The sequence below is a fragment of the Alligator mississippiensis genome, chromosome 4 (assembly GCF_030867095.1).
Source record: "Alligator mississippiensis isolate rAllMis1 chromosome 4, rAllMis1, whole genome shotgun sequence".
Lineage (NCBI taxonomy): Eukaryota > Metazoa > Chordata > Crocodylia > Alligatoridae > Alligator > Alligator mississippiensis.
Genome location: NC_081827.1, coordinates 17,912,739 through 17,928,722, shown reverse-complemented (window position 1 = coordinate 17,928,722; position 15,984 = coordinate 17,912,739). Strand labels below are relative to the sequence as shown.

At 42.0% G+C, this 15,984-nt stretch overlaps 1 protein-coding gene across 3 annotated transcripts in view; it reads right to left on the bottom strand.

Moving 5' to 3' along the window:
* SEMA3A (semaphorin 3A) overlaps nt 1-15,984 on the bottom strand; it is a 464,022-nt gene that overhangs the window by 66,932 nt on the left and 381,106 nt on the right. For all 3 annotated transcript variants that reach the window (XM_059725813.1, XM_059725814.1, XM_059725815.1), the window contains one exon: nt 9,596-9,715. In XM_059725813.1, coding sequence (XP_059581796.1) covers nt 9,596-9,715 — 120 coding nt within the window. The remainder of the gene's footprint in view (nt 1-9,595; nt 9,716-15,984) is intronic.

The window sequence follows — 15,984 nt, the reverse complement described above, 5'->3', positions numbered from 1 at the left end:
TGGTGGCGTTAATTAGGTTACTGCAGCCTATTACCATCGCATGTGTAGACGGTGACGCTTTACTCAGCAGCTTATTAGCCTACTCAGCAGTAAAGTGCAAGTGCATGCCAGGATGAGTCAACTGATTCAAATAAAAACTGATTCAAATATATTAAAAACCTAAAGTTCAATCAGACCTAAGGCTCTGCATTCCCTTAAATTAGTACCCGCAGAAAGAAGAAGCAAGAAACAACCTAAGAGGAAGATTCTTGTGCATTAAGTAATTCTGCATTTATTTCAAAAGAACAAATAAAGGAGGGAACTATGAAACAAGAAAGAATCTGAGAGTAGGGAGCAGTGGGTGGTAGTAAAAAAGCAATTTAAAATCACTTTCTATGTCTTATTCTGGAATTAGAGATGAAAGGAAAAAAACCTGAAAATACTTTTTGGATTCTAGTTTCTTCAGGTCCTTATATTACTATCGGCACTATAGCATCTGAGAACCTTCTGCACTCACCAATATAACTCGTATTACTTGTGGAATTATTTATTGCTATAACTCTTAGCAACAAATAACATGAAGTGGATGACGTGACTGAATAGGGAAATGTTCTTCTTACATGTATGTGTTTGTGAAAGACCTGCAAGCGCCTCAGGTGTTTTGTCTATGTAAACCATGCTAAGAAAGTGTGGCTTTTTGCCCCTCTCTAGCACCTGACTCCTACGAGAATAATAGCCTGCTACTCCTTCCAGCTGACTGACTTAGTCTTTTGGTTCAAGCCGGAGAGATGCATACTTTAAATGCAAGAAATTCCTGGAACAATCCCTCTTGTAGTCCCAACAAGGGTAGGCTATATCTACAGTAACAAATGTATAGTAATATAGGGCCGGGAGAGACCTGGATCATCAAGTTGAGTCTCTTGTAATCATTGGCATTCACATCATATAATCCCATTCATAAATTGATCAAGTTACTTACATTGCTTGCCCCCCACTGCTCATAATGGAATCTCATTCATCCTGTTGCTAGAAACCTTCTGATTTCCAGCCTCAACTGTATTCCTGGATAATTTACACCTATTTGTTCTTGTGCCAACATTGTGTTGTTGTTTTTTTTAACCTTAAATAGCTTTTTTCACTCCCTTGTGTTTACCCTCAGTAGTACTTATAGAGTGCAATGATATCCTGCCTCCTCTGTGCAGGGCTTAGCTGTGTGTTTGTGTAGACCATGTGGCTACACTGGGAACTGAACCATTTTTAGTGCGGTGTAGCTGCACCCTCTGTTGCCATGTGCTACATTTCCTTGCACAGGCATAAATGAGGAATCTGTGGGATGAATCTTTGAAAGTAGGAAGGAAGCAGGAGGCAGGATGCTTTGGGGAGATGGAATGTAGCAGAGGGAGGTATCGGTTTTTGGGGGAGGCAGAGGGATAGAAAAGGGAACAGTGCCTGACCAAAGATTTAGAGCCTGAGACAATACAGAGAAAAAAATCTTTAAAACTATTAGGAATCCTGTCTTTCTGATTCTACATACAGTAAGGTACACTAATCTGCAAAGATACTTCCACAATACCAGCACTGAAGCATCTTGTAATCTGTCATAAAAGGAAACCACATACAGCGATGGCAATAAAGCTCTATACAAATGTCATAAGAGGATCAAGCCCATGTTTCCTGTCTTGGAGCCTGTGAAATTTAAGAGGGCATTTTCTTTTTTATTGAACAGTCGCTCAGCTTCTATAATACTCAGCTGTTTATATAACCGTAAAGTAAAGATTACCAAGGACAATGTCTCCAGGGGACTAAGCAGAGCTACTATCCCATTTTAAATATTAAGCCACAGAAAGGATGCTAAAATAATATCAAGGGGGTGGTTTAAATCCACAGAAAGCAAGGAAATGCCAAGTTAAGACTGGAGATCCAGCCTGACGTTCTGTCATTACCTCAGGCAGCTGTGAAGAGGGTGTACCCAGCCAGAATTTCTTTGCTTTTGTGGGTGCAAAAAAGATGTATAATGCTCCTTTAATGCAACTCTTGTACTTTCATTTAATTTAAAATGTCCTGTATTCCACTCTGAATACTGTTTTCTCTCAAAATACATGTTTATGATTATTTGCTTTACAACTTTGAGGCCAGATCCTCTGTGTTCAGCTTAGAACCTGGTCAGGGTAGGGTTGGATCTAAGCCACATTTCTATTCTTTTCAACCTGAGCAGTAGCTTCAGTATGCTGAGTTTGCATTGCTTAGCATTAGTTTTGGTACACTGCACTGCAGCTCCCTTCCCCCTCCTCACCTCCAGCCATGCCCTCAGCCCATCCAGAAATGCCTCTTACGCCTGGGAGAGGGGACTGGATGGTGTGCAGCTGAACATGCTGGTTTTAGATCACTGGGGACTTCCCACTGTATCAAGGGACTCCCCAGCTGCTTTGCTACGGCATCCCTCTGTCTACTTTGTAGTGCTGAAGCAACTCATAGAAGACAAAGCCATGGACAGGATCTGACCCTCTACTGGTGGTTCTCAACCTTTTGTAAACTCAAGATGCTCCTCATTAAACTTGAGGCACCCCTTGTTAGATTCATGGCACACCTTGGAAAACATCAGCGCTCAGCTTTTTCGGGTTTTTTGACCACAGACAAATACAAGAGGAATCCTTCTGTTGCAAAGAAAGATTACAACAGAGCAGAGTGGTTTTAACACTATGGATTCCTATTTAAAATCTGTGACCGTTATCTTATGAACCAAGTTTGCACATCTCACAGTACTAACATTGTGTGGCACCCTGTGGCATCCTCTAAAGGATCTCCAGCTGAGAATCACTACTCTAATCTATCCATAATCAAAATAGCACCTTTCTGTCTTTAATTTCACATGCTTCCAGACTATGGCAAGTGGTTAAGGCAGTAGCATAATGATGTGTGGGTAAGCAGCAGGGGTATGTGAAGCGGGAAGTATTCAATTTAGATTAGGCCCGAGTCAGGGGGCAGTGATTCAGTTAATTGATTCAGATCACTGTCCCAATTTGATTTGGCTGAATGTGAATCTGAAGCTTCAATTCTGATTTGTAGAATCAGTGATTCAGCTGTAGACACAGTTTTATATGTTTTTTCTATGTGCCTTGAGATACCAGGCGCTGCTCGTGAATGCTAAGATTGTGGGATGGATGGAGTGTCCCACGGGAGCATGGGGAGGGGGGGCAATCCCCCCGTACACTCGGCAGTGGACCCAGAAGTGGACTGGAAGTACTTCTGGTCCACTTCCAGGTTTGCTGCCGAGTGTGCAGGGGACTGTCCCCCATGCTCCCGTGGGATGCTCCATCCACCCCACCATCACAAGCCATGCCTGGTACTTTGAGGTACATGGAAAAAAATTATAAAGCTGTCTATGGCTGAATCATCGAATCTCTCCAAATCAATTCAGAGGCTTCCGATAGATTCAGAGATAGTAATGTGTCTCCTGATTCGATTTGAATTCAGAGATTCGCCCAGTGTATTGGACCGAATCACCTCCAAATCGAATCAGCGACCGAAGCTTTGCACAGCCCTAGTGAGCAGGGTGTTGCCTAAGGTGAGGCTCTGGAGTGGAGTTAGGGGGTGCCTCACCTCCTGTTCCCTGTCCTCCATCATCCCATTCCACCCTTTCTCACCTCGACCCTACATCTTCCCTACAACAGCTCTAGCTCCAACTCCAGCTTCAGCAGCAGAGAGTAAGAGCAGCAGCAGTGTGTAGTAGAGAAGCAACATCTGGTGATTCACTGCTGCTGAGGGAGAGGTTGCTTCATTTTTTTGCTGCCCAAAACCAGTGTTTAACTGGCCACTTGACACCTGTCAGCAGCAAAAAAAGGAGAGACACCTCCTCCAGCAGCAGCAAACATCTGGCCACTGTTGCTGCTCCTGCACTGCCACCATTGCCCAGAGTGCAGTACTGGCCAATTATGCCTCTTGGTTCATGGAAGATTGACATTTGCATTCCTTTTCTCAACCAGGTATAGCAGGAACTCATCATCTCTCACATGCTCTCATAATCTTTCAATCCCTGTTCTATTAGCTTTTTATGTTGAGGGAGAGCTTCCTCTCTCTGGTTCTAACAAGAACATCCATGCTTGTTCAAAGTGAAAAATTCCTGACAAAAGCACTGTGATGGAAAACTCTTGCCCCTAGACACCCTGCATCTCTTTGACAAGATATGTCAGATAAACTGAGGTCCCCAGTAACACACCACTGATGCTGGGAACACCTTAAAAACTGCAAACTGGCAGTCAGCTGGCGACAAAACACCATTCGCAAACTGGCAGTCAGCTGACACCCTAGTTGGCAGTCATTTCAGAGGTTAAGGAATAAGGTAGAACTGAATAGAGTATGACCATGAAGAAGTTGCTCCAGAAGGAAACTGCGGGAAGGAATAGGAAAGTTCACCCTATCAGGTGCATACCGAGTTTGAATATAAAAATCTTACTGCAACTTTCTGTGCTGACACTTTAACTAGAAATGCATGCACTCTCATTGCAGGGAAACCAGGGAACTTATTTTATAAATACGCTTTTTAAAAGATAAATAGAAAAAGAAAACTCAAAGGACTGGTGTGTCTGCAAAGTTTCAGCCCCAAATGATTATTGTTTTTGGACTTCCTTGTAAGTCACTGAAAATAGGAGTATTCAATGGAAATGTTGGCAGAACCTTATCAGTAAGAATGTAATGGAACAGTCCTAAAGCCTTCAAATAATGAATAATAGTTACTAATGGATTTTATAGCCAACTTTAGGATTCTACAACATAATACCCAGTATCCTTTTAAAAAATAAGAAAAATAATTTTCTATCATGTTATATAGATTTTGCTTATTTAGAATTATTTCTACAGACCTTACTCCATTCCTGCCTTATTGAATCCTATAGGGCCACTCCATACTAGAATGCAGTATATTTACATCTGAACATCTTATTCCCTTTGTATAATGTAAAACATTGTATCTCTACTTTTATGCTGGCTCAATAATCATATTTAATTTTAAGAGGGCTCAGGATTTTTGAGTTCTTTGTGTGCGTTCTTCTAGCCCTCTCTATCTTCAGAGTAAAGCAGTTCTGGTTTCTGCACCCTGTCAGATGTAACCTGAGTGCTAATTTGGGAAAAGCAGTTCTCACATTCAGTGCTGAGAGACTGATAACTGAATCCACAAAGGAATGACACATTTTCAGCGATGAAGTACAGGGTCTGTGGACAATGGCTGTGCTTTCCCACTGCATAAATCCTCCTGAGTCAGCTGTCACTGTGTGAATCTACTGTACAAAAGCAGCTTTTACTTGCGTGGTCAGACTTTATTTCAGCAAGGCCATCACAATGAAGGAAGGTGCTGTAATATTCTTAACAGTAATCTGTTAGATAGTAAGATATCTATCTGTCTGTCCTAGGAGATACTATCACTATAAGCAGGAAAAAAGACCTTTGCCTTGAACTTGAATGTTCTCTGAAGTCCAGAAATCCTGTCTATTATCCAAATAAATATTTCTGGCTTAACAGCAATACCTGACAGCAGAGACAATATACACTAGATCTGAAGCTGTTCTCATTATAGTCCAAGGAGTTTTGCTACTAATTTTAATGGGTAAAGAATCAAATGTTGTGTCTTTTGTCATTATTATTTTATTTATTTCTTATTTGCATTACAAAAGTTCCTTGAATGCTCAGTCAGGATCAATTGTGTTGGCTATTCTATATAATGTATCTATATGAATATAAGGTTACTCAATATAAAACAACTCCTCAATAATTAGATAATACATATGGAAAAAATATAAATTTGTATAATTTTCCAGGTATAGAATCTAATTGGAGGTTTGCCTTGAGTTCGTCTCCCTCACATTGCTACAGCTGGGAAAAATATCTGAGGGGTCAAGTGGTCTCCTTCCCCAATTCTCTCTAACTTCTTTCCTCTGCAGCCTCTCCCTCTGTCAAACCATACTCTCTCTGAGCACATGGAAATTAGGGGTAAATTTAAAAATACTGACGTTGAAATAAGCATGCCTACAGTCATTTGCATACAGGCAAATGGCTATGGGTATCCATAGACTTAGTTCATCCCAAATTGACGTTTTTGACATTTTTTGAAACTGCTGCAAGTTTTACCACAGGTGCTCCAAACACACACTTTTAAGCAGCAACTTATTATATTAAGTGGGTTGCTGCTTTAAAGTGTGTGTTTGGAGCACCTGTGCTAAAAATTGCAGCAGTTTAAAAAAAAAAAGTCAAATACATCAATTTGGGATGAAGTAAGTCTATAGGTACCCATAGTCATTTGCCTGTATTCAGGCAAATGAGGCTAGGCCCCAGCAGAAAACAATGTTTCAAGCCGCAGTGATCCCACAGCTCCCACATTGCTCAGTATGTGTGTGTATACTCCAGATACCCCCACAAAACATCCACATGCTAATTAGACCCCCAAACATGACTGGAACTGGATGTTCTTGTCACGAGGCCTGGGATCTTTCAAAATTTTATATGCAGATGAGGCATGGGGCAACCTGGACTGGCTCCACTTCATGGAGGGCAACCAGCTGAGAGAGGGAAAGACAGAGGGATTCTGGGTGAACAGCTTGGGACCCCATTTTGTGATGTTTTCCAGACATTGAAAGCTCATAAGGAAATTGGAATCACTGGAAATGGGGAAGAAAGGTGAAACTCAGCTGTGGGAGTGAAGAGGACGCTGGAAAGTATTCAATGTAGTAGCTCACCATGACTTGGAAAAGAATCAGTGCTGAGGGAGACTGAGCTCAATGAGCACTAGCATATATCTTATTTAGATGAGCTGAACTGACTTTGGAAGTATCTGAAGCCCCAGGCTGAAGAGTCTGGGAAGTCATATACTTGCCAGTGGTAGTGCCACATGGACCTGAATGGCTGAACTCTACTCAGTTGATGGAGTCTGAAATTGATTTGGCTCATTTGGCCTGAGACATGAAATTGGGGGGAGGGTTGGGAATTTGGTAGGTTTCCATCACTATATTTGCCCAATATGGGCCTTGTGTTTTATAGTCAGGCTCAGAGTTGGCTCATTTAATTAACTTCATAGTTGGTTTCTAATTTTGAGCATATGCTACTTTTGGCAGCATTTTAATAATAGACAACACTTTTAATGAGGTTTTCTTGTATTTGAATGTAAGACGAGGAGCTTTTTCCTTCATGTTGATTGGGTGAAAAAAACTTTTCTTTGAGTAAATATGGTAGTTCAAATAAAAATAATAAAAAAAAGCTTTCCTGCAAAGATCTTTAAGATCTGACCACAAAGATCTGACAAGTAATAGCTAATAAAATGTCAACTCTCAAAAGGGAAACTGTTTTTGTACTTGAAAAGTCTAGGTCTGCATTTTTGCAACTACACTGAACTCTGAATGCAAGTAGGGATACCTGGACCTCACTGCAAATGTAAGTAAGGCATGGAAAGTGCAAAACATATGAATGTCAAAAATCTGATGGATTCAGAAATGTGTGTGCCAGTGGGTTCAACCTACTCCTATTTAATTATTAAACATGCAAGCTCACTGGGGACTTGTCTATGCTGCATTCGTGGTACTGTCAGAAGTCCCATCCCCCCCAATCTCATTCCCAGGTCTCCAGCATACTTCAGAACAGCCATGGAGGCACCCCCCACCCACCATTTCTGAAGTAGTTCATCACTGTATTTCTATACTTAGCACATGACAGTAGAAGCACATGGGTTGGGTGTGCTTGAGAGTGGGTGGAACAGCAAGAACACAGTCTAGATGTACAGGGTATAACAGGGGTGGGCAAACTACAAGCTACGGGCTGGATCCAGACTGCCAAATCATGGATGTGGTGCCAGGTGGGTGGGTGGGCAGGGGTTTTTCCGCTGTGCTGCACAGGCAGCCAGGACTGCTTCCACCCAGCACTGATAGGGCAGCATCAGCTGTGGACCTGGATGGACACCCCAATCCCCACCTGAAACCTGTCAGGTCCATCCACAACTGATGCTGATGCCAACCTGGGGTTTCTTTTGCTGCACTGAGCATGAGCTGCAGACCACAGGTGATATGTTGAGTGGAGGGACACAGGGAGGCATATGCCCCCCCAGATTTCTGTGCCAATGGCAGGGCGTGGAGCTGTAGCCCAGCTGGACCCAGCTCTTGGCAGCAGCAGGGGCAGCCGCAGTGGTGCAGAGTTGTACCCCCACCCCCACACTATCACTTATGCTGTTATTTAAATTTTTATTTATAATTGTTACTTAAAAGGATTTAATCAAGAATTAGGGATGGGTGGGCATGGCATGCTCCAGAGGAGGGAAATCTTAGAGAAACACCCATTACTTTAAATCAGTGAACAGAATGGTTGGGGGTGTTCCCTCTGGCATCTCTAAGCCAATAATGGTGGATGCACAGAGGGTATTGGATAGGGGGCAGATTACACCAGATATATCTGCTCTCCCTCTAGCATCAACTTCTGCCAGTGTTGGAAAAAAGATACTGGACTAGATGGACCATTCATCTGACCCATTTCTCATATTCTTATTTTTAGTGATTCTCAGATAGAGGTGATTCTCAACTGGGGCATGGGGTACTCTAGGGTGCTGCAAACTCCTTTAACAGGTGATGCAGGAAGTGTCAGTAAATAAGCAAGGTGTGAAAGGGATAAGCAGATAAGGGCAGGGTTAAGTTATAGATTCAGACTCTCCCTGCCTGGCATGCCCACTGCCTTGCTCCTCTGCAAAGAGTTAAACACTGTAATAAATAAGTTAGTTTTTGAAATGGAGTGCCACTCAATTCACAAAAGTTATGAAAGGCTTTCTCCAGTCAAACAAGGGGTGTCTTGAGTCTAAAATTCCTGAGAACCACTTCTTTAAATGAATCATCAAAACCAGTCATCATGGATCAGCCCTGTAGAAATATGAAGGCAAGCAGATGTTCTTGCAGAAAAATGACCACACATTTGTGCATCCAGTTTTTGATCTAAATCAGTGGAAATTTTGATGACTGCTGGAGCTGGACCAATCCTTTGTATAGCAACACATGCATTTTGATGACATATGCCTGCTAGGTGGTTGCACCTGTCAGGCAGTTATGGATCTGAGCGCACACAAGAAATAGAAGTTACTCCAAACTATGATTTTAAATAAAGGAAGCAAGTCCTACATTACCCAAGACTCCTTTGTTACGCCACAATATTGGGAGTTAGGGCATGCTTTACATGTTCCTGGTGTCTACTTTTCTTTTTTCCTGAAGGCCAATGTCAAATATTGCAATATATTGTATAACTCCTGAAAGCTTTCACTCTGGCCTCTGTCCTTAGATTCTTGTCAGTCATTTCTCAAAAGTAGACATCCTGCTTTACTTACATAGTTCAAAATCTGTTATTGCGATACAATGTTGCTTTAGGTGCAGTCTGTGGATATGTTTTAAATTTAATCACACTCCACAAATCTCATTGTAATTAAAAACAAATATGCTCCTTTATAAATCACTTTTGATTAGTTTAACTAGTTTAAGACAAAGTTCTGCTCCAAATAAAAGCGAAATGTGGTCCATGAATGTTTCTAGAAGGAAACTGTTTCTGGTATGTAACTTTATAGGCTGAACAAACATAACACTGGGTACATGTACATTATGCATACCATTTAACCACCGAGAATCATGCTGCTCTGTCCTGATTGGATGATGGTGGCCCAGAGTTCGGAAAATGGCAAAATCTCGACCCATGAAGTCTGCCGCTGTCCCAGAGTACAACTCTCCATCTGGAGGATGAAATGAGATCATTGTAAGAACTCTATCAGGAAAGGAGCAAATATTTATCCACTGATGACAACTCTAAGGACCCTCAAGACCATGAGACTTAACTAAAAGACATGGAATTTAAAATTCATAAATAAATACATTCTGGGTTCTTTTGTCTTCTGATTTCTGATGTACTCCGGTCACATTTTGAGGATCTTTTTCACAATTAGAGGGGCCGGCAAATTTAATTTTTGGAACAAAAGTTACTATTGTCACCTAATGACTTGCCTCCAAAAGCTGGGTCAGTTAAGAAAGATATCAAATATTACATGATAAATAGAAAGGCATGGCAACTATGTTTTCTGTTATACTCATGCAGATATGGACCAGAAAGAGATAACTGTATAATGCAGTAAAACTTATTCCCCTTATTGAATATATGAGCATACAGTACCAGCTTTTATACTGTGGTGCTGATTTTTATTTCAGACATACTTCTGTATTTGTCCCTCTGACCTGGACAATCAGACATTTAAAAGATTTTAGACCCAGTTTGTCAAGTCAGAACGCTAGTAGTTTATACCCACTTTGCACAGGAATAAATGGTTACAAGGAATTGGCCAGTGGAAAAGTAATGCTTATGGGTTCCCAGATTAGGAGGCCTCTGAGTTCTTTCCTTAAATTCTTCAAATGTGAGCTGCTAGGCATAAAATCCTTTAGGAGTGACTTCCTGAGTACCATTTGCAGTGTGGGGGAGAGAACATGGCTTCTCTTTCTGCCAATGTTTGTGCTTCTCACGGTGGCACTAGCAGCTCTTAGAGGGCTGTGAAGAAGGGGGAAAATGATCTCCATAAGTAGCATGCAGGCAACCATATCTGAAATGCAACTCACAGAATAATATAGTCCTACATATGGCACTGCTGACTCAATCAGAAAGGCCGCAGAGGACACAGGATAATGCGGTTCTACTTCCAAAGACCAGGCGCAAGTCCCAAGATAGATCCCTGCATTTTGGCACTAGTCACTGTAATGCTAGACCACTTGATGAATAGGGGAATTCCATAAGAAGGAATTAGATATACAATGATCAGATCCATAAAAAGTTTCAAGAGGTCAGATGGGTAGAGCCAGATTATGGTATCAGTTTTCTTGGTGCAAATGCACTTACTCCATAGAGATATTCTGGTTTTAGGAAGCTGAAATTGCACTTTGAGGGTCTGCATCCTTTCATCGCTGCATCTGAAATTAGAACTAGCATATTACCTCCCTTATGTATCACCATTCCTATGATCATTCCTATTGCTGAGGATCTTTATGTATCTAACTTAAAAGAACTGCCAGTGAGAAGGGTACCTGAGCAAAAAACAACTGTTTTCTGAAGCTCAGGTAATAGATTCTGCATGGCCAGAATGAATCCCACCACAATCTGATTTAAAATACATTTTGGAAACAAGCTTATGATTTTCATGCCAATTTTAGACATTTCCATGGTAGGACAGCCATGTCCAAATACGCCTCTTGGAAAACACTGTCATCTCTCCCCTGAAATACTGACAGCATAGAATTATCAATTGAACCTACAGTGACTCTGTACCATATGGTAGTCATGAAAGTCAGGAAGGGTGAAAACATGATAGCAGAAAGGCGTGGAATTGAATGAATTCACAGTAGAGATTAGAAGCAAATAGACCAGTCATGCCCAGCAGGAGGTGTAATCAGAAGCGAAACAGAACAGCATATCATTAATTAACGTTTTATCATTCTTCTGTGTCATTTTCAACTTCTTTTTAAAAGGGAGACAATCACTTAATTATAGCCCTTATTATGTACAGCATATGAGGCTGAGATTTTAAAGAGCATCAACCCTTTTAGCTTGTGAAAATATCTTTGATGCTCCTCTTAACCTTTTTTTAACCTTACCCTCATTTTCTTGCCTTCCACTCCCATGTGAGTCAGGATAAATCAATATGAATCAAGGGACAAGCAACAAGCACCATTTTTATTTCTTAGCTGTCAACAGATGGGAAGGTCATTAAAGAAAAGCAAAATTCCAGCTATAATAATAGATTATTGAAATTAAGCAAATAGTGCAGCAATTAATTGAGATTCCATTTAGAGTCTCTCTGCACTTTACAATGTCACTTCACAAATTAGGTGCTATGAAAAGCTACAGAGGTGCACCAAGAAAGGAAAGAAACATTGGCTAGAGGCAGAAATTACATATAAACCAGTATCAGTAATTGATAACCAGTCTACACCTGTAACAGAACAGGAGTTCAGCACACAGATCAGTTTCAAAATGGCTGAACCTAATTTAAAATAGACCTGAATGGATGTAGCATCACACTGAATCACTTCAGGTTAGACTAGTCTATCAAACTTCTGTCCCAGATCCGCTCCCGACACAAGTTACTTTGCAGTCTCCTAGAATCCCAGGCCATCTTAACAGGGCAGCCAGCTGGACCGTGGGTCATGCTCTCCTGCTCCAGCCGAGCACCTAGCTGGCCCAACCTCCAGACTGTCACAGAGGTGAGGCAACAAACCTTCTGCCTCTGCTTCCCAGTCTGCATCCTGTCTGCACCTGTCAGCCCTGTGGGGCAGCAGAGAGGAGGGGGTGGGCAGGATATAAAAGCCCTCAAATCATGGCCCCAGGTCCCCTGAATCCTGGTCTGCCCAGCCATGGGAGCAGAGGGTATCCCCCCACCCCTCCCCTGCACAGTCAGACAGACCAGGGCTTGGGGGACTCCAGCCCAGGGTGGGGGAAGCCCCCTGAATTATAGGGCCCCCCCCTACATGGGCCAACTGCAGGAGCCAGCCCCTGGATGGGAGGCTCCTTCCCCTGACTGCAGGGAGACAGTAGAGACTTTGGGGTGTGTGTTGGGCAGCCAATCAGGGATGTTCCCTAGTCAGATGGACTCATCAATACTGGCAGGCTGGGAGGTTTGCTCTAGTGCCCCTTTCTGGCCTGTGCCAGTCCAGACATCTGGCTGTTTCAACAGAAAAGTGAATGTCAGGTCAGTTATTTGTCCAATCTATGCAACTCAGAGAAACCTGCAAAGACTGAATTGATTTCATCTCTGGCTTTTTGACTGTTTTTACTTAGCCATGGTTTCCTGGTTTGCACCAGCATATGATGTGACAACTTCATATTGGCTAGGTACCAACATTCATAAAGCCTGAGGCCGAATCAATCTAAGTTATGTGGTTTTCTGTTAGCGGTGTAGTTTAGATCAGTAGCAAACAAAATACATATTCGCCCTTTGGTTGGGAGTGGGGTGGGCAAATCTTAGACTGGGTTCTGCCATTCTTAAACTAGTCTACATGTGCTGAACTTCTGTTCTGTTCTGGGTATAGACTGGAGCCTGGTGCTGCCGGTGGCCCCAGCTGGCAGCGGCAGCCTGATGTCATCCCACATGCAAATCTGGGGGCCCACACCCCCTGGGAGGAGTCTGGCACAGCTCCGCAGCCCTCCTGGGAGGCACAGGCCCCTGGATCTCTGTGCGGGATGACATCAGGCTTCGCTGCTGGCTGGGGCCAGCGCCACCACTGGGTGCTTCCCGCTGCTCGGCGCAGGCTGTGCTGGGCAGACTTAGGTGCTGGCGCTAGCCCCAGCCATCAGTGGCAGCCTGCTGTCCTCCTGCATGCAGATCTGGGAGCCTGAAACCCCTGGGAAGAGTCTGGCACAGCCCTGCAGCCCTCCCAGGGGGTGCAGGCCCCCAGATCTACACGTGAGATGACAGCAGGCTGCCACTGCCAGCAAGTGATATGAGTTTTGCGTTGAAAGGTTTGAGGTGCAGTTTCCCAAAAATCCCTAAACCTATCTCCTTGAAGCTTGGCAGACATCATGCCCGCAGAAGGGGCTACCATCCCTGCAACTTTCATCTGAATCAGCCAAGAAGTGACAAAGTTGTAGGCATTTTCATGATTCCCCATTATAGCCTATGGGCAAAACGTTGAACTGCGTCAAAACAGTAAAACAGTTTTGACAAAACGAAACGGAACAATACTTCGAACTGAAACAAAATGACAAAATGAAACACTGTCCTTTCAAAATGGCAAAATGGAAGTCGAAATGAAATGGTGCTATTTCACGCAACCCTAATGACTATTAAAGCGCACAGCTTATGTTTCCCCCCCCCCCCCCCCCCCAATTGTTAGCTTTTTGAAAGGAACAATCTTCCTTGGTGCACTGAAGGAACAAAACTGTTCACTGAACCTTACGTGTATAGTCCAGACTTCTTTAGCTACCAAAACAGCTAAAAATAAATAATTTTAATATATTTTCTGTATTTATTGTCTTTAGCGCTTAAGGAAGAAGAATTGTTGAATTCTTGAAGAGTACTTGTTTTAAGGTGTTGCAAATGTTGACAAAGCAGAGGATGAAAGCAAAACCAAGGCTAAACTGTGCAAGTTGTTATCATGAGTAAGAAGTATGCTACAGTGAATTATGATTCCAGATAGGCAGATAATTCTGTCACACTACTAGGAAAACTGGATAGTTAGTGTGCATCAACAGAAAATCTTGCATTGAATTTAATGAAGAAAGTTAAGATAAGCAATAAGGCCCAGATCCTTATGCAGACATCTAGAACCCTTTAAATCCCATTAACACCCATTTTGGACTTTTAAGGAACTTTCAGAATCTCGGTCGTATATTGCTTACAGTTGCACATAGGACACCTTAACATCTGTAAGGACCTAAACACTTTTTAAAAGTTCCTGGTACAAGGAACACATGAAAGTCAGCACTTTTGGGGGTGTCTAACTCTTTGAAGCTCTTTGGAAAATTTTAGCCTGATTGTCTCCTACTAACAAATCAGCTGATTATCTTTCTTGTGACTGTTCCATGTGCAATCCAAGGTGCCTTTCATTTTTTCTCCTGTCCTGAAACAGATGCCGGCAGCACTCCTGGATGAGGCCTCCTTACATTTCTGTACATCATCTTGCACACATGCATGATGTTTTGTTAGCAATACGTAGATGGGAGATGATGGCTATGTAATAGCTTAGACTATTCAGGACCTGGCCATATCATATTCCCAAATGGCATTTACTCAGAGCAGAGAAGCAATAGCTACTTTTAATGAACAGGTCTTAAAAAAATAATGAAAACTGTTTGCAGGTGGATGGAATAAGAAACACAGTTTGGAAAAAAATATTGAAACCATTTTGTAATGATAAACTGCTTCTTTAAATCATTATTGAATTTTATTAGAAGAGAGAGGAAAATTGAAGATACTTTCAACATATAAAGGTTTCTTTCAGACGAGACATTAAAAATGAGACCCTGGTGTCTAACAGCTATCAGAGATCTTAGGGCATTTATTGAAATTAATATTCACATCTTCCTTAAATAAATTCCAGCTTGGATAATTACACTCCCTTCACCTAAATCTTTTCTTTTACCTTTAAGAAAGTACTTATTTCTATTTTTTTTTAACACTTAGTGTTGGAGAGTAGAAGAGGAGTGGTAAAGGATTCAGTTTATCTCAGAGGTGGATGTATTTTAGAGATGGTTTCATTATAGGGAAGGGCAAGAGAAGATGGAGCTCTGCTCTCTGTAAAGTAGTCTATTATAAGAAGCAATTCCGTTCAAGCAGCGTATTTCCTAGACAGCTTGGCTCTACCAACTTTTGAGTGCCCTCCTTTCCCCATCTACTCTGGGGACTGCTCCAAGTGGATCAGAGAACACACTAATACATTTGTGGCTTGATCAGCTCATCTTCTAACCTGTTTGGCTCCATCCCCTCTCAGGCTGATCCCACTTACTTTGGAGGCTATGCCAGTTTGCTCAAAAATCCTATAGATGCACTAGAAAATGCAGCTAAGTAGAAAATGATGTAGTAGAAAATGCAGCTAAGTTGTACTTCCTGCTTTACATTTCTGCTTTAGACCTAAAGACTGGGCAAACCAGCATGGGTGAATCTGGCCAACACTTTGTAAAGGACCTAGCAAACTTTTATAGTAAAGAAAGCTAACAGTGATTTAATTAGTAACACAGGAAGATAATAACATGGCTGACAGGCAAGGATAGTATTGTAGTTAAAATACAAGGACCTGGATTGTTATTTCTAGGTCCTGCCTGGGACTTCTTGCAAAGTGTTGATAAATCCATTGGTCTAACTGAACCCTGAAACACAATCAACCAACAAGATGCTGAGGGATCCTGATCTATAAAGAGGAATATATGACAGAGCAAAAACCAGTTAGGCACTGAGAATGCCTATGAGAACAACAATGTTTTAAAGACATTAAAGCAAAGCCAAGAGAAATAAGATCATATTTGTTC